Source organism: Phycodurus eques, chromosome 4 (assembly GCF_024500275.1).
Source record: "Phycodurus eques isolate BA_2022a chromosome 4, UOR_Pequ_1.1, whole genome shotgun sequence".
In the NCBI taxonomy this organism is placed as follows: Eukaryota; Metazoa; Chordata; class Actinopteri; order Syngnathiformes; family Syngnathidae; genus Phycodurus; species Phycodurus eques.
In genome coordinates, this window is record NC_084528.1 from 17592020 (window position 1) to 17611402 (window position 19383).

The following is a 19383-nucleotide window of genomic DNA, read 5'->3' on the forward strand; positions in this document are numbered from 1 at the left end:
GGTGATCTACAGTCCACGAAAATACAAATACAATCCATACAAAGCAATTAGGGAGGAGTGAATAATTCCAAACACTGCATAAATCTAATTCTGGACCAAAGAAGATCCTGTAGTGGGGTTGTACTCTTGAAATGGAAATTCCTTGTCATTTGTAGGGTCTCTTAGTTTTTAAACAGCAGTTAAAATTCCGTATGTGTGCAGTCCACTTTACCTTTGCTGATGATCCGGAATGTCGGCCTGCTCCTCTTTGGGGCCGGTGCATCGGACTCCTTTGCGGCACCGGGCGAAGAGAGCGGACGCTTTGAGCTCTGCGCTTCCTCCAGAGAGGATGCGATCTCGTCGCCAATCTCCACTTCATCTATGGGCCCGCACTCCAGAACACGGTGCTGCCTGCGATGGTATAGGTACTGGGTTGTATTCATGAAGGTCTCAGAGCAGTAGGAGCACGTGTGGAGCGGCTTGTGCAGGTTGTGCTGTGCTTTGCGATGTGCGACCAGCACAGTGGCTTCGTTGAAGCTGGCGCCACACTGGATGCACAAGAAGAGCTCGGCCGGCTGTGCAGAGGCGGACGGAGCACCGTCTGGCTCCTGTCCGTCCGCCGTACTGCTATGCGGATACGTTTTCTCCGATGTGCCACTCGCCACTGTGGCGCTTCCCTCGCCTTTCTGCCGGTGTTGCTTGCGGTGGTAGAGGAAGAGAGTGGTGTTAAGGAAGCTCTCGCCGCACACGGTGCAGTGGTGTAGGGCCTCTTCGAAGCCATGCGTCTTGCGGTGGGCCACCAGTTCAGAGACAAGGCCGAAGCAGGAGCCGCAGTCCACGCACAGCAGCACTGGATCAGGCTTGGGCTTCTTGAATGCCCCTCGCCTCCTGGGAGACGACTCTTCCTGCGCAGATGACAACGTGATCACTTCAGTTGCAATTTGATCCGAACCGTGGCCTGAAGAAGTTTCGCCGACTTGCTGCTGCTCCTCCTCGACTCCTGATCCATCCACTTGGTCAGGTTTGTCACTAACGTCACCCTCGGTGACAGGCTGAGGATCTTCGGGATGCAAACTGGATTGCGGCTCAACGACCGACCCACCCTCGAGGACAGCCTTCAGACAGGCGCCTCCTTTGCGGTGATTTTGCCATAGGTCCAGGCTCTTAAAGAGCTCATCACAGTCCCCGCACTGGTAGAGGATTCGGGGTTGGTCCAGCAACTGAGCTTCACTGAGATCAACCTCCTGTGCCACGATCTCCCTCTGCTGCACGACATTATCAACAGGCAGTTGGAGCAGTGGCTCCAATTCCACTTTAATCTGGGGGACTATTGTCTCCTGTGTTAGCTGTGGCTGCAGACACACATGGACGAGGGGGGAAGAAAATACATCAGATTATTCCTAAACGATTTTTTTAGTTGCAAAATAAAAATAGAACACAACGGAACTTTGTCACTGTTACAACAACCATGAAAACCAGTTCAATTCCAGACCTACTCGCAAGGTGAAAGTCTGCAATAGAGAGACCATATTAGAGACAATAAAATTTTTTAAAACATGTTTAAAGGTCCCAGGTCATCAAAAGAATTTATTATTTTCTGTTTTATGCATAACATAAGTCATAATGAGTTTGTGACATAGTTTAGGTTTGACATCTATGCAGTTTGTCGATTGAATGCAAAAGGCAATAAACGGCATATGGCTTAAATAAAGGGCAGATTTGAAATTGCCAAGGTTGTGACATAGACTACAAAGTACCTGCCCACTTTGTGGTTGGTACGCACCCACTCAGCTGAACGGCAACACAGCATTTCCAGACTTAAGCGAGTGAGTCTGAGCCATACCAATACAGTCTAGACATATTGTTTTATTACTATATTCATAATTCAGTTTGCTTACAGTGAATGAAATAGATAAGTTTGCATTCATTGTTGCCAGCGTTAAACGTCACTCGCAGGTTCAATTCAAAGGAATGAGAGCAGATGACTAGCATAACCTCAAAATATCCTGCTCTTCTTTTCACCCACTTTAGTGGGCCAACAATCCAATGCTTGGTGAATTGTGCTTCACAATGGTAGTGAGATATTGAAGGATCCAAACATGACATCGACATGAAAGCTTGACAACACGCCGTGATATCGCCAAAGAGACCATTCAGAGCAAAGTTGCTTTCCATGTTTGAAATAAGAATAACAGCAACCCAATCAGAGCAAAGCTTAGTTACATATCAAATATTAATGAGAAATCTGATCCTCTCAATTGCCAGGCATAAAAGACTAACTTGAATTGCTTGAAAAGGGGCATTCCAGGCAGTTTATACCAGACTAGCTTGTAAACCTGATAAAAGGACTTCAAAGATTATAAAAAGGAATTTAAAAAAATGGGATGGCCCCTTTAAACCCATTAAAAACACATTTAAACGTATTCATAGTGATGCACCAAACTTTCGGCCACCAAAGATTTTCCAAAAGACAAAAGGCCGAAAGACGTTTGGCGCCAGAGGAATACTGCTGAAACCAGATGCACTTTGCCGCCAACAACGAGGTGACGTGTTCCGTGGGCGTCTCAGTCTCACTGTTTAGGAGCGACCATCAAAATATGTCTAAAATTAGGTCTGTGTGATAATAAAATGATAATGATGCATAGCTCAAAATCACTTTTTCTTAATAAACATATGAGATGCGGTCAATAACTTTGAAAAAGCATGAAAAAGGTGACCCAAAAAAAAAGGGATCCCCTGGGACCCTGCAGAGAATTCTTTTTATTTTAACATAAATTAAGCAATCTGGAAGAGGTGGGCGGCACGGTGTCGACTGGTTAGAGCGTCTGCCTCACAGTTCTGAGGTCCGGGGTTCAATCCCCGGCCCCACCTGTGTGGAGTTTGCATGTTCTCTCCGTGCCTGCGTGGGTTTTCTCCGGGCACTCCGGTTTCCTCCCGCATCCCAAAAACATGCATGGTAGGTTAATTTCAAACTCTAAATTGCCCGTAGGTGTGAATGTGATTGCGAATGGTTGTTTGTTTGTATGTGCCCTCCGATTGGCTGGCAACCAGTTCAGGGTGTACCCCGCCTCCTGCCCGATGATAGATGGCATAGGCTCCAGCACGCCCGCGACCCTCGTGAGGAGAAGCAGCTCAGAAAATGGATGGATGGAAGAGGTGGAACGTCAACGTCAACAAGAGTGTCTGGGTGTGAGCTGTGGCTGACAGCAGCTTCAGCTTGAGTGTGCACAATGTATTTTACCATTTTCCTGCCATTCAATAAATGCTTGAAAAGTGCATCAGTGACTCTCCTTTCCCACATCCGTGGAAAAATAAATGACATAGGGAGCTTGAACCATGAACCGCAATATAGTCTCTTAAATTATTTTTAATGTCACTGTGTTCCTGTTTACAGAAAACAATCAGTTTATTTTGCTCCTGTACTGTCCCCAATGTAAATTGAACTCTTAACTTTAAACCAAGGTGATAATGTAAAAACCTTGATTTTTGGTGTACCATTACAACACTAGTATTTATATATTTAACCATTATAAATGAGCCCCTGAGGGCAACCATCATTACAATGAGGCCCATGATGAAAACAATTTTGACACCCCTGCTCTACAGCCCTCCTGCCTCACTACTGTTGTGGAAGCAATATATAAATGTCACTTATTTCTCGGCTGCTTGTTTTATGTTTGGATTCCTACATTTAGCGGTAACATTGTACACTGACACAGTCCTACTTTTGGGGCAAGTTTTCCTAAATCAGGGGTGGGGTGGGGGTGGGGGGTTGCATTGGACACTTTGTGGATAGCATTACATGATATTCTGAACAAAATGCGTAATACTAAATGGAAGGGTGCTGATGTTAGAGTATTTATAACATTCAAGTGGGTTGCTGAGCTTCTCCACAAAACGCTACAAACTTAAATCCTATGCGGAATAAAATCCATCCACACCGCTTATCCTCACTAGGGTCCCGGGTATGATGGAGCCTATCCCAGCTAACTGGGGGCAGGAGGCAGGGTACACCCTGAACTGGTTGCCAGCCAATAAACAAAAAAAACATTTGCACTCACATTCATACCTATGGACAATTTAGGGTCTTCAATTAACCAACCGTGGATCTTTTTGGGATGTGGGAGGAAACCGGAGTACCCGGTGAAAACCTACGCATGGAGAACATGCAAACTCCACACAGGCGAGGCCACATTTAAACCCGGGTCCTCAGAACTGTGAGGCAGATGTGCTAACCAGTCGGCCACCATGCCGCCTGCGGAATAAAATGTATAATTTTATTAGTATCATAACCCATAATGGTAGTTCTCCACTTGCTACAATAAAGCTCCCTCGCTGAGATTTAAATGTTTACATGCAATAAGCATCAATGTAAACGCTCTCTTTAGCCACTAAAGACATTAAAAGCTATTGTCATGTGGCAACATCACTTAACAAAACCAATTTTGGCCAATTGATTGGGGCTGCAGTGTTATGTCAAAGCGTAAGGGGCTTAACGGCTCCATGTTCCTGGAGCAGGATGAGTACGGTTGATGAATCATCACAGGACAGTTCCCACCACTGAATACACCTTTCAGTCAGCAATTAACACAGCTCTCTGTGGAATCCAAAAATGGACAAAATGGAGGAGGAGGCACAATCCAGAGTTAGAGAGTTCATTACTGGAGCGATTCAGACGGCCTGGGATGATAGCGCGTATGTGAAGGGAGCATCTCGGGCGTCAGTATGCGCAGTGACCTCATTACTGGCCGTGGCCGCCTGTTGCGAAGCCCCGCCACAATGATTGCTCTGTCGCCGATATGAGACCTTTTTCCAGACAGGAGATCAAGCAGCCCCTGCAGTGTCATAGTCAGAAAAACTGCACTTAAGACTTCTGAAGGACTGAGTTTGTCTTTGTGGATGCAATTTCAGACTAATATGTTATCATCTGTATTCTTATAGAAAGCGAGAGATGTTTTAACTTTTGTTAAAACCAATATATTACAGTGTTTTAGTGCCTTACTTAGTCAGGTTACTCTTGAATGATGAGCTTTATTTCTAAAAGGGATCATACAGTTAACCCCCGTAAATCTCGGGGATATGTTACAAACCCACCTGTAATAGGTGAAATTCTGCGATCGAGAGACCCCCACCACACGCTTTGTTTAAACATTTAAACTCAATAAAATACACTTAGATTGATTAAAACACGCAAACATTGTAAATATATTTGAACAAAAAATTCTATGTATTGTAGTGGCTGTATGGGGCATGGTGGAGTGGTGTGTCACTTAAGCAAGACTATGTGCAAGTGTCTGGGCGTGAGCTGTGGCTGACATCTGCTTGTGGTTTACTATTCTCCCAGGGTTTAATAAAGGCTGAAAAGTGAATCGGCGACTGTGGCTCTCCTTTCCCACATTGCAGTGAATAATTTTACATAAATCCCCACATATTCACAGTTCTGCAGTAGCAAATTCACATGTTTGGGGTAAACTATCCTCCGTAACTTGCTGAAAAACTTGGCAATTTGTAGTTTTTGTGCCCAGGTCAAAGCAATTAAAGCATCACTTTGACACCATCTGGTGGAATCTTGTTGTGAGGTTTAATTCATTACACTGTTTTTTCATCTGCATCTGAGATGTCCTGTTTCGTTTGCGGTCCTCGAATGTACCTTGTGCATAGTGAACATTTCATTTGCTTCTCTCATGATGCAGCTACCAATAGCCTGTGTAGTGCCGTTACAGTTTGCCTTTATTCCTAACATTTACTATTGTGTGTAAATGTCAAAAAGTGAGTTAATGACTTGATACCATTTGCGTGAAGTGCTACTGGGCATCTTTGTTTGCCCATGTTATGTCAGCTTGTGCTAGCATGTTATTTAGGCTAGTACGCTAGTTAATACTATTGAGGAGCCTCATGGGAAGGTGCTTTGTTTAAATAATTCAACTGAATAGTTTCTGTACCATGGGTTCATGATTGTGTACATTGGCATCAATACGCTATTGCACCTTTGACTTGACTTAACCTAATTCCATAAAATGACATTTGTCTAACCCTTTTTTTCAAACATGTAAAAGACTACTTGTCTCTGAGAATTGTTGCTTTATGGCACTGTAAAATGTGTGTGTGTATGTATGAATATATATCTACAGTTGGGATTTCCCTCTCTATTTACTCCAGGCATTTTTTCATTGCGGTCTGGTCAGCCAAAAAGTTTAAGTCAAGGCAGCCGCCAGAACAATTGTTAATAGTGTCTTACCGTGCCACGCCACCTCTCCGACAACGTGCTGAGAGGGCCAACTTCAAAATAAAAGCTTAATATAGTATGACATTGGACATCAATGCCATTTTAGGCTTTTATTTTTAAGTTCGCACCGGAGGGAGTGCCGCAGCTTAATGAAGGCTTAACCATGCGTTCACCCCTTGGTGGCTGGCTGACTAGGTTGTGGTCACTGCTGCAAATGAAACAATTTTCACATGTGGCAGTGCCCGCATTTGAAATGTAAAAGAAATAAAATAAGAAATAATTGCCGACGATCAGGCTCATTTAATTGTGACAGCCAAACTCTTGATCCCGATTAAAATTTTATTAATTGCACAAATTAACTGTTTTTTTAACCATAAGCGCAGCAGCACACATTCAGCTAACAGCTGACTAAAAACACTTGAACACACACCATACGAGCAATCGTATTTGATTGACAGGTAAAGGGCTGTCTCCAGCGCGTTCAGTGGACACACCCACATAGTCGTGCAGCTCAATGGCTGCCCCTATTTTTCAGGATTTCAGAGCCATATTTTACATACATGGTGATTATTTTATTTTTTTAATTGATTCAAATTTGACAGACATTTAAAAAACATTCTTCTTTGTGGTGTGTAAAATTTATAAGATATTCTTTTGGCCACTTGAGAGGACAATCAGAGTCAATTGCGTTGCCAAAGAAAAAAAAAAAAAAAAAAGTACTTAATTATGGGTTGCACATGAACAAAATGTGGTAAACTGATGTAATTTCCCCCCGTTTCCCTAGAAAATAATTAGGCCTGCAACTAACAATTATTTTAAAAACGATTAATCTGGAGATATTTTTTTTATCAATTGATATATCAGATTTTAAAAAAAAGTATTTCCATCCTTTTATTCAAAAACATTATTTCAAATTGACAGTGCAGAATATGCACATTTATTTTGATTCAGCTACTAGTTTGGTCCATAACACAGAGACTGAGACCAGTAAATTGGCTAAAATTTAGATTATCGTTTTCCAAAGTAAAAGATGTTTGCAAATGTCTGATTTGACTTTGATGAAACAAGGTGTGCTTAATTACTGTAATAAATATAATTCATATTTAGTGCTTTATAATTATATTAAATATAATTATTAATATTTACTGTTGAGGCTGAAATTCCAAATTGAGTTAAACAAGGTCTTTAAACTATGCATCGATTATCAAAAATCGTTAGATTAATTTGACAATTGATTAGTTGTTGATTAATCATTGCCCCTCTAAAAATAATCAAATACTCAAGTATACTTTAAACTACTTTAATAATGTACTGAATTAAGTAAACTCAATGGTCTTGTTATTCTGTGAATGGTGCACAGTTTGAAAGGGATGTGACTTTTTCACTTCCGATCCGATACAGACAGTGCAGCCTTGAATTTTGGTCGATACCGATATCACTCCGATCCCATATCAGCAATAATCATACTGCATGCACTACACATACTTATTTTGTAGCATGAAATGTTAGAAAAGGCTTTATGAAGTGATATTACTCAAACAGAACAATAATCAGCATTTGTAGATGAGAAAAACTGACACATTTATTACTAACCAATGGATTACATAAAGTAACTAAAAACAAGAATGTACTAGTTGAATAAAATAAAACTTAGGAAATCCTGAAAAATAAAAAAATAAATCCAATAAAAATATATACTTAAATGGCAACATAACCATTGCTCAACTTAAACATTAGCATATTCTACGTTTGAAGATTAAATAAAAAATAAATTGGAAAGAAAACATGAAAAATCTCAATAATACATACAAATTATACATTTACAGTGCAAAATAACTATTTTTTTTTTTTTTTTTTAACTGTCAGTAAACAGTGGGAATAGCATTTGCTTTCTCGACATGCGGGACTACACTTTTGAACTTCTTGATGCAACGGGAGTCTAGCTTTATTGACAATCGCTGTTCCTGCTGTGCATATTTTAGCCTCTGAGGGCCAGTGTGACACTTGCACAAACAGACCAAGTAGAAGTAACGATCGAATATTGTTAATATAACTTTTCAAAAATGTGGAAGAATATATGCCAGAAGGTATTGTTATATTGCCTATTTGTATGTGGTTATACAGCATTTGTATACCAATATTCATTATTTGAGCGATGTCAGTGCGGTAAGTTCAATGCCAATTTTGGTTAGCTCGTCAAAGGAGTTTTTCATTCATTGTGTGTTAACTTTGAGCTAGCAATTTTTGTGAACAACGCCGAAAGAAACAAAGGCTGTGATGTATATGAACATTCATCCATCATCCATCCATCCATTTTCTGAGCCGCTTCTCCTCACTAGGGTCGCGGGCGTGCTGGAGCCTACACCAGCTATCATCGGGCAGGAGGCGGGGTCCACCCTGAATTGGTTGCTTGCCAATCGCAGGGCACATACAAACACAACCATTCGCTACAAACAAACAACCATTCGCACTCACATTCACACCTACGGGCAATTTAGAGTTGTCAATTAACCTACCATGCATGTTTTTGGGATGTGGGAGGAAACTGGAGTACCCGGAGAAAACCCAAAGAGGCACGGCGAGAACATGTAAACTCCACACAGGCGGGGCCGGGGATTGAACCCCGCTCCTCAGAACTGTGAGGCAGACGCTCTAACCAGTTGAGCACCGTGCCGCCTGTGAACATTCAATAGGTGTAATTATTTCGTTACAGTCCCCTCCAAAAGTATTGGAACGGAAAGGTCAATTTGTTTTTATTGTATAATGAAGACATTTGGGTTTCAGATTAAAAGATGATCATGCGACAAAAGTTCTGAATTCCATCTTTTATTTCATGGTATTTACATCTAGAATTATTAAACAAGGCGGCACGGTGGTCGACTGGTTAGAGCGTCAGCCTCACAGTTCTGAGGACCTGGGTTCAATCCCCGGCCCCGCCTGTGTGGAGTTTGCATGTTCTCCCGTGCCTGCGTGGGTTTTCTCCGGGCACTCCGGTTTCCTCCCACATCCCAAAAACATGCATTAATTGGAAACTCTAAATTGCCCGTAGGCATGACTGTGAGTGCGAATGGTTGTTTGTTTCTATGTGCCCTGCGATTGGCTGGCAACCAGTTCAGGGTGTACCCCCCTCCTGCCCGATGACAGTTGGGATAGGCTCCAACACGCCCGCGACCCTAGTGAGGAGAAGCGGCCCACAAAATGGATGAATGGATGTATTAAACAACTCAGGAAAGACCACCTTTTGTTCGAAGCCACCCACTTTTCAAGTGAGCAAACGTATTGGAACATGTGACTGATGGGTGTTTCTAGTTGGTCAGTTGTTGGCTTTTAGATTGATTGCTTAAACATTAGATGGTGCTTGTTTTTGGCTTTCACCTTTGAAAATTGCATTTGCTGTTAAGCAAACATGAAGACGAGACCCCGGTCTGTGGGAGAAAAGCAAACCATTTTGAAGCTGAGAGAAGAGGGAAATATGATCAGAGCTATCGGACAAACATTGGGCGAAGCCAAAAAAAAAAAAAAAAAAAATATTTTGAATGTCCTGAAAAAGAAAAAAACTACTGGTGGACTGAGCAACAGACATTGAACAGGTTGGCCAAGGGTATCAACAGCAGTTGATGAGAGAAACGTGAGAGCTGGGAAGAAACACCCAAAGACAACAGTCAGTGACATCACTGCTATCATCCACAGGGTAGGGGTGAAGGTATTACAATCCACTGTTCGAAGAAAACCTCAAGAGAAGAGATATACAGGCCATACCACAAGCTACAAACCACTCATCAGCAAAAACAATTGGAAGGCCAGACTAAATTTTGCTAAGAAGGACAGAGATAAGTCACAAAAGAAAAATGCATCCAAACTAATAGGGAGAAGCTTGATCATGCACCAAGACAGTGACCCAAAACACACTCCCAACACAACAAAGGACTTCATCAGGAGGAAAAGTGGATGGTCTTAGACTGGCCAAGTCAATCACTGGACCTTAACCCAATAGAGCATGCATTTTACCTCCTGAAGAGGAGACTGAAGGGAGAAACCCCTAGAAACAAACAAGAACTGAAAGAGACTGGAGTAAATGCCTGGAAAAGCATTTCAAATGAAGAATGCAATAGTCTGGTGAAGTCACTGGGTCGCAGACTTGATGCAGTTATTGCAAGTAATGGTTATGCCACCAAATCTTAAATGTTATTCACTTTCAGGTAATTTAATCATGTCTGTTCCGATATCTTTGCTCACTTGAAAAGTGGATGGCTTCAAACAAAAGGTGCTCTGTCTTGAGTTGTTTAACACCTCTTGATGTAAACACCATGAAATAAAAGCTGGAAAACCTTTGTCTCATATTGAATGTCTTCAAATGTCTTCAGTATACAACAAAAACAAAGGAATTGACCTTGCCGTTCCAATACGTTTGGAGGGGACTGTATGTGCTCACAAGCCAAAGATACAGTAGGTTGGTGAGGTCGCCTTACCTCACCTCCACATGGGAAAAGAGCTTGAGGAAGCTGGAGTGGGGTGCCGCATTACTGTAACGCTTACATATGGAGCAGCCGAGCCATTCAGTTTGAGGGCTCATTTTGTGATGTTATATTGTTGAATATTTAAAATCTTAATTTCTTAAGAACTGAGTTTACATACATATTTTTACAGAAGAGACATTGGTCCCAGAGGAAGTGCTTATTTTCACATCACCGTAAAGAAAATAATTTCTATTATTACTCTGGAGGTTGATGCAAGTTAATGGGGGGGGACAGAGAGGTTCTGTCCTGGTATTGTTTCAGGGGAATGATTGCTTCATTCAACCGCTAAGGCTGGGTAGGTGGTTTGTAGCAGAGTAACCAAACCTGATCAGCAGGAGATGCGCAGCCTATGAAATGCACTCCTGCTGCTGTTAATGGTTGCTATTTAGAAATTTAAGGCAGAAGCATGCCAACATATTTTTCAATGAGTCCAGCACAGCATAATTTTTTTTTTTTAAATAAAAATCCCAGTAGAATTAGACACATTTTTCAGATTTTTAAATGAATTTAAAAAATATATATGTATATGCACGTTATAAGTAGCTTTTCCTATCTCACATTGTATAGAATCAAATGTTTTCACCGGATACGGTGAATCTTTGTAATCCAAATGGAGAGCTAATTTTTACTTCCTAGATGTCTTTTTGATAGAGTAGTTCTCCTTTTAATTTATTGTTTTCAGGCACTGTGGTTTCCAGGAGAGAGTGAATTCAACATCGCTGTGAAATCCATGGTAGCATTTCTCATGGCTGCTTTGCTTACAGCATGTGTACATGTCGTGGATTTATTTTATTTTTTTCTTCCTGTCCAATCAGATTTCAGCCTTGGTGTGCTGCCATGTCAACTAAATCTGCTCACACCTTTCAGTGCTGCAATGGGGCTGCTTCTTTAACCAACCCTCAATGATATCTGCATTTTTCAATTCTGATTGGTTGGTCAGAGCAAAACGTGGGGCAGGGTGAGGAGTGTGGTGTGTGTGTGTGTGTGTGCGCGTGTGTGTCTGTGTGTGGAGGGGGGGGGGGGGGGGGGGGGGCACCACCCTGGATCCCTCGGTGTGGGAGGTGTCCCGTCCACCGGGCCTCTCTCAGGTGGATTCATAGACCAACCCTGCTTCTTGATAGGGTAGGGTCCTCAGCCCCCACAGTTCAGGCATAGCAATTACAGGACACTTCTGACAGTTATTGTGCATGCGAAACTGTCAATTCACTTGCATGTGTCTGCAGACACACACATCTGGGACGTATTTGCTGGGTGTGGGGCGACTCACTCATTACGACAAATAACATAACTATGTGAATTGCTTGGGTATCCCCACACTTACGCTCTAGTCCTACAGATGTTTAGAATTTACATAGCCACTCACACCACACTTTATTTGTACAGCCGGGTCCACGACCCCTGTCCTCCATGCTTCCCCTCTTGTCCCATCCTATATTGTCCAGTCCTTCCCTCACAAGGTGTCGCACTACTGACCCATACAACACTCGAATCCAATGTGTCATTGTGCTAGTTAGATATTGCTTTACTTTCCTCATCTTGTTTACAGTGCTTTGTCTTTTTTTCCTATATTATTTAGTTACCTTTTCACTCACTCTCCTTTGATTTTTCTGTTACTCCCCTTAAGCTAACTCATTTAGTGCCAAAGACATAATACATTTTCATAAACCTATCAGTTTAGTGCCAAAGACGTATTTATACGTTTTCTGTGCTTTTTATTTATTTATTTAAATTTTTGGTTTGGCGCAGCGCCACAATAAGTATCTAAGGCTTGGGAAAGATTTTAGTATGATAAATCGACAGCAGATGGCAGCAGTAGCTTTGATCAGAGCTTTGTCAGCACAGCAGAGGAAGATCATATCCAGTGAGGACCCATGTGACGTGGTGGAGCATTGTAGGGGCGTGGTTGGGAGAGAGAGACATGGTGATCCACAGTTAAGAGTGAAAAAACATGGATAAATACAGACAGTGTAGTCTAAAACAGAGTTTTGCTCATGCCAAAATCCCCAAAAAGAAAGGGATGACATTATGACACAGAACGCCGTGTAACACTGGTCGCGTCGAACTTTCGGAGGCCCACAGTGAGATCGCGACCATATCCCGATCCACTTCCCCCGAAATGTGGACTGGCATCACACATTCTGATTGCAATGAGTCTGACCCGGTTATCATCTGGGAGCAGCAGGGCGTCCACCATGAGCCCCCAGAAAGTCACGGAAGCGGTAAAAACTTCCTAACTTCAAAGCTAACGTCCATACGTTAGCTGAGCGATTACTCCCTTTGACCATTTTTAATCATGCAACATGCACAAAAAAGCACAACAGTTCTACGATACTACACGTTTACAAATCATGCATCCTGTAGACTAAAACATGGACCACCGATAGCTACAGGAATTGGACAGATTTGTTTTTTTATTGTCGTTCTTTTATTTATAGACAGTAGTGCACAAATATAATTTTCAGACGATGTGATGTGTGTAATGTAGATTTTATTTTGCCTTTCCTCATCGCACCGTGGCAACAACAAATATTTTGTGGTAATTGTACAAATTTCTATAAATCGCAGTTGGTGCAACCAGCAGCAGATGCACTCCCACAGCCATTGGCAAGAAAGGGGAAAATTGTTTTTCTCCACTTCACTCCACTTTTTTTTTGATAATTTACAGGAGATGCATCAAGCAGTGGCGGCGCTGTTCATGGCTGGTCGTCTGCTGACTGGGAATCCACAAAAATCCTACATGCACACACCCACAGGTGTACATATTTCAAAGTTCATGCATCATCAATTTGAAAATGCATGTGTTATACTTGTAAATAAAGTTATTTTGCAATTAAAATATACTTTTCGTGGTATGTTGTTATATAATAGGAAAACGTTTAGATATTTGAGCCATCATAAAATTTTAAAAAATGAGCACCAAAGTGAAAGTTATGCATCATTTCACAAAAAGCTCTGTTTTTTTTCTTTGAAACAGGTATTGTCAAGAAACTTACCCATGTTCAACTCCTGTTTACTAAAGAACGGTAAAAGGTAGAAATGCACTTTTTTCCTGATGAAAGAAGAGGGTTAAATCTTTCGGTCAGTTCCATCTTTCTATAACTATAGAACACAATTTTCTGTAGGCCTTCAAAAATCCGTCAAAATTGTCAAAAATGGCTGGCACGCAGCTCTCCTACAATTTCTGAAAAACGGCTGGCATTAAATGAGTTAAAAATGTTGTTCTGTTCGACTGAACGACTGTAATTCTCAATAAATATCCATCCAAAGACACCACAGTGGCACCTTAGAAAATCCACTGTGACACAGTAAAACTGTTCCGGCATAAAAGGAATACAGAGCTTCCTTTCTGTTTGACCTAACAGCCGAACAGGTCACCAACATTTTTGGTATGATGCCTTTTATTTAAATATTTTGTCATATTAGATAAATACTGATTCTCAAATGCGCCAAACACTGTTATATTGCATTTATGTATAGTATTTATGGTTTGGATGATTGCAATGTGATCATGGTGGTATTAAGAGGGGGATTAAGTCAGGTAAATCCCCACTGAAGGCCCAGTTACCAAATGTATTTACCCGCCACTGCAAAACGAGCGGGCATTTGCTGTACCTGCGTCTGGAGCACCGGAACAATAACGGGCGTGACGTGGGACGGGTCAGCCTGGTCTTCCTCAGCCGTGCATGTCATCTGATGCTTGAGCACCTCTTCCAGTGTGTTGAACTCCTTGTAGCAGGGGAAGCACATGTACACCGACTGGGTCTCCATGGCCCCCTGCGGGAGTAGACAAGAAAACGTCAGTAATTAAAGATTTACGTGCTACAACTAAACAAGATTAGCTTTCAATATAGCAAAGCAAATTCATTTATATAGCACATTTCATACACAGGGTAACTCAATGTGCTTTACATGATTAAAAGAAATTTAAAAACACAGGGTAAAAAATAGGCTTTTAAACATTTAAAACAGAGATTTTTTTTTTTTTAAATACAATTGAACCCCATACAGTGCAAGAAATATTTAAAAGTGGAAATGCTCTCAAAAGCATGGGGGAAAAGAGTTTTTAACCTGGACTTAAAAACACACTTGGGGCTGACGTCACTTCTGTTGGCAACTTATTCCATGTGTGTGCAGCATAATAGCTAAATGCTGCTTCACCATGTTTGCTTTGGACTCTGTGCTTGCTGAAATAAGCAGGGCCGTCCATGAAAAATACGTTGCTAAGATGGCAGCAGATGTTTCTCCAAAACCTGTATGTACCTTTCAGCATTAATGGCGCCTTCACAGATGTGTAAGTTACCCATGCCATTGGCACTCACACAGCCCCATACCATCACAGATGCTGGCTTTTGAACTTTACGTCCATAATAGTCCGGATGGTTCTTTTCCTCTTTGACCCGGAGGACACGACGTCCTCAATTTCCAAAAACAATTTGAAATGTGGACTCGGCGGACCACAGAGCATTTTCCCACTTTGCATCAGTCCATCTTAGATGAGCTCGGGCCCAGAGAAGCCGGCAGGGTTTCTGGGTGTTGTTGATAAATGGCTTTTGCTTTGCATAGTAGAGTTTAAAGTTGCACTTAGGGATGTAGCGCCAAACTGTATTTACTGACATTGGTTTTCTGAAGTATTCCTGAGCCCATGTGGTGATATCCTTTACACATTGATGTCGGTTTTTGATGCAGTGCCGCCTTAGGGATCGAAGGTCAATACAATGTTGGTTTTCGGCCTTGCCGCTTACATGCAGTGATTTCATTGTCCTTAAACTTTTAGACTATTTTCTCACACACTTGTTCTCAAAGAGGTGAACCTCATAAACAGGGCGTTCAAAGTGAAGTTGTGAGCGGCGTGGGAGCCATGGATGACAGATGGTGAACACATCTTTACTAAGACTAGCGCCGGGCGAGTTACGGCACAATTTGTGAATAGATTGTGGATGCTTGGGCTAACATCTCTGCTTGCACTGTTGGTCGAGCTTTTGTAAAAGCCGGCATCATTTCTGAGGAGCCGCACAGCAAGGAGACAGAGTCGGACAATGACGAGAGGGAACCTGGCGTATTTGATTGAGAACTTGCCCAGTTGTTCATTTCGGATACAGAAGATGAGGACTTTGATGGATTTGTGGATGAGGATGGTTCAAAAAAATAACGCGAGTACATTATTGAAGTATTTAACAAAGTACAACCGAACTCGGTTTTGCTCCCGCTGCCTTTTTAAAAACATTGTTTTAGCGTGCAAGCATGCTACCGTATGTTTTAAGTTAGTGTATGTTTTACCATGCCTGCGCCCAATAATACGGTGCGCCTTGTGTGTTAAATACAGAAATAGACCCCGTGACTGAGACTGCGCCTTTTAATACAGTGCGCCTTATGGTTGTGAAAACACGGTATGTACCTTTTCTTAATAGACAAGAGGTTTTCTGAACTTTTGGAATAATCTGTAATACACAAAAATGATCAGAAATAACTATATCCTTAATGTCAATTGATAGAATTTCAACATCCTTAGAGATGACCAGGTCTATGATGTGAGCTTGAGTGTGGTTTGGATGCTTAATATGTTGTGAAAGGTCAAATGTGTCTAGTATAGCAAAGCGTTCTTTAGATTTTGTTTTCCATGTTATGGTCAACATGAATGTTAAAGTCTCCTGTTATAGTCGGTGCAAATAACTGACAGCAGTTCTGAAAAATCCTCCATAAATTTCCGATGGTATCTTGGAGGCCTATAAATCATGAAAACAATAATCCTTGGGTCACCTTTAACTAATAAACAGAGATGTTCAAAAGAGCGAAAATCACCCATTATAATTTCTATAAAAGCAATTAAATGTCTTCAAGTGTGATGTGAATGTGCTTCGAGCAACATTAAATGGTGCAAATATTACCCTCTCCTGATGGAAGACCAGAGTGCCATAAAATCATGTCATGTCACCTTATGCTGCATTCAAGGTCACTTCCTTGAACTAACACCTTTTCTCCCTGCCCCCTTTTATATGTTTTGCAGTGACATTTGATGTTGTTCCAAGAGCCATCTTTGGCTTAGACTCAGCGCTTACATCGTCGTATCAACACAATAGGCCCAATGACGGTGCTTCCTGGCTTCGCAGGATTTGCATTCCTGTTCACAGGATTCCACAAGTGCTTTGTGTTGTTAATAACAACATCCCCTGCTAAACCTGTGAGGCCTGTAAGCGCCTCACCTAAATGGCTGGTAACATCCTGCTTTATCAAGTAAAAATAGTCCTCCAATGGGTTTGAGGGGGAAAACACATTTCAGACCACAATTGGTCATAAGGACAAAGGACTTAATATTTGTGCTTAGTGGCTGAAAAAGAGAAAGATGCAGATTCTAACAGTAAGCATTTTAATAACCACAGAGGGGAAAAAAAGAACACAATATGGTCTGTGAGCTAGAACAATGACAAAGGACTAATATTTGCGGCTGGCTTAAATATAAACTGTGCTAAAGCTGTCATTTGGGTGCATCTTTTGTGTTATCTGCTTTTAATAACCACATTTTGAGGAATATAATACACAGGGTGTGTGTGTGTGTGTGTGTTGTTATAAAACAAGAATAAAAGGACTTCATCCATCCATTTTCATATATCTCTGGCATTGGCTGGAACATCTCCAAGGAAACAAAACAAAAACAAAAAAAACAGCATGTTTGTTGAGCCATCAACACTACATGTCAAATAGACCTAGCCATTTTCAAAACTTCAGTCAATAATTTGTAAAATAAGTAAATAAATACATAAATAAATAACAGACCCACATTGGGACTGACCAATAGTATCTATTTGTGAAAAAAACATCAAATTGACCAAATTTTGCCAGAGCTTTCCGCTTGACAGTGACGATATTGACAAAAATCTTCAATGAACATAGCATGCATGTTTATTTGTGGTGAAAGGCCTGCATATAAACATTCAAACTGTCATTTCAGTGTGACTATTTTGTTATTTACACTGATAGCAGCCACACGAGCCCGAAGTACCAGTCCAAATGCTGACTCCCTGGTGAGGTGTTCCGGGCACGTCCCACCGGGAGGAGACCCCGGGGACGACCCAGGACACGCTGGAGAGACTATGTCTTTCGGCTGGCCTGGGAACGCCTCGGGATCCCCCCAGAAGAGCTGGATGAAGTGGCCGGGGAGAGGGAAGTCTGGGCATCCCTGATAAAACTACTGCCCCCACGACCCGACCTCAGATAAGTGGTAGAAAATGGATGGATGGAATAAAGGTTGTAAACTGTTTTTTAAAACATCTTCATAAAAAAAGACAAAATAATAATTGTAGGAGAACATGCAGACTGCAGAAATGTGAAATTAAGACACCTTTAATAATCACATTTTGAGAAAAAAATTGAAAAGTTACGTGTAAAAGGAAGAAAAAAACTAGCAATAAATAGGTTACACTATTTACGCTTGTCCTTCTCTGTTCAGAACAAGTCATTTGGTGTTCTGCATTGCACATCAAAACAGCCCATAAAAGTCCATATGGTGACCAAACCTTTCCCAAATTCACCTTGGGTAACAATGTCGTTTATAGTCCGCCCACTGTGCTTTGTATTTGTAAGGCAAAAAGAGGGAATTGTGACATTAAAGCCAAACAATGTGTACGGGCCTTTGCGTTACGTTCAGACACCATTACAAAGACTCGACACGTCTCTCTTTTAGCCTTACGTTAACGCACATTAAAAGAAAAAACGAAGACTATTAAAAGGCGAATTAAAAGCAGGGGCTAATTTTCTCTAAAACAAAAAATTAACATGTTCGACGCCAGCTAGCGGCTGTTAGCAGTAACCGCGGTGAACGGGATGTGGACACAAACCGCGGAGCTAAATGGCCGTGTGGCCAGTAGCGAAACCGCTAACGGCGTGGTGGCTGGATAGCTTGAAAAGCTAACGAGAACGGTGTCATTTTTCACATGTTAAACCATCCCAATAGGACAACACTATTTCCCCTTAACCACCTGGACCACTGTTGCTTCCTTGTCGATGTTCGACAATCAAGGAGAAGAAGAAGAAAACGGAGAAGAAGAAAAACAAGAAGAAGAAGACGGAGGAGGAGGAGGAGGAGAAGAAGAAGAGAAGCCTTAAGACAGAGGGCGGGATAGCCTTCTTCGGTGGTGTAATGGCGGCGGTAGCCAAAACGCTAAGAATTGTCGTGATCCACCGCGGTGAAATTCTCCATATACGAACGCACAGGAGGAATACGTATCCCAAAAAGTATGAAATAGAAGCAAATAAATGTCGAGTAACTCACCGCGGCTTGACGTTACGTTTTGACGTCGAGGCTGGAAGGGGAAATAGAATAACAAGTTGAGTCCGGGCTTCGTTGGAAGAAGCGCGTCGCTGATTGGCCCACGTGCTGCTACTTAGTCCGCCAATAGCGTTCGGGGACACTGAAATTTGGAGGAGAAAAGCGCGCTTATACATGGCGGAAGCGTTAAAAATGGGAATCGATCAATCCCAACGTCTCTATTTTAAGGCGGAGCAGAATTGACGTCATAACAACAATAACATATAAAAGAACACAGTACACATACAAGTAAACAACAAAAGTATCCTCTACACGAAATAATATAAAACTACTGTCCAATAGACTACCATCCACCCAAAATGGAAAGCAGTAAATACTAACCAAATGAACATAATGTA

General features: G+C 41.7%; 1 protein-coding gene across 1 annotated transcript in view; it reads right to left on the minus strand.

Moving 5' to 3' along the window:
• Positions 1–19060, minus strand: part of znf574 (zinc finger protein 574) — a 42378-nt gene extending 23318 nt beyond the window's left edge. The window contains exons 1-3 of the mRNA XM_061674329.1: positions 18989–19060; positions 14335–14496; positions 212–1331 (exon numbers count right to left, since the gene is read on the minus strand). Coding sequence (XP_061530313.1) covers positions 212–1331; positions 14335–14490 — 1276 coding nt within the window. The 5' untranslated portion in view covers positions 14491–14496; positions 18989–19060. The remainder of the gene's footprint in view (positions 1–211; positions 1332–14334; positions 14497–18988) is intronic.
• Positions 19061–19383: the final 323 nt, after the last annotated feature.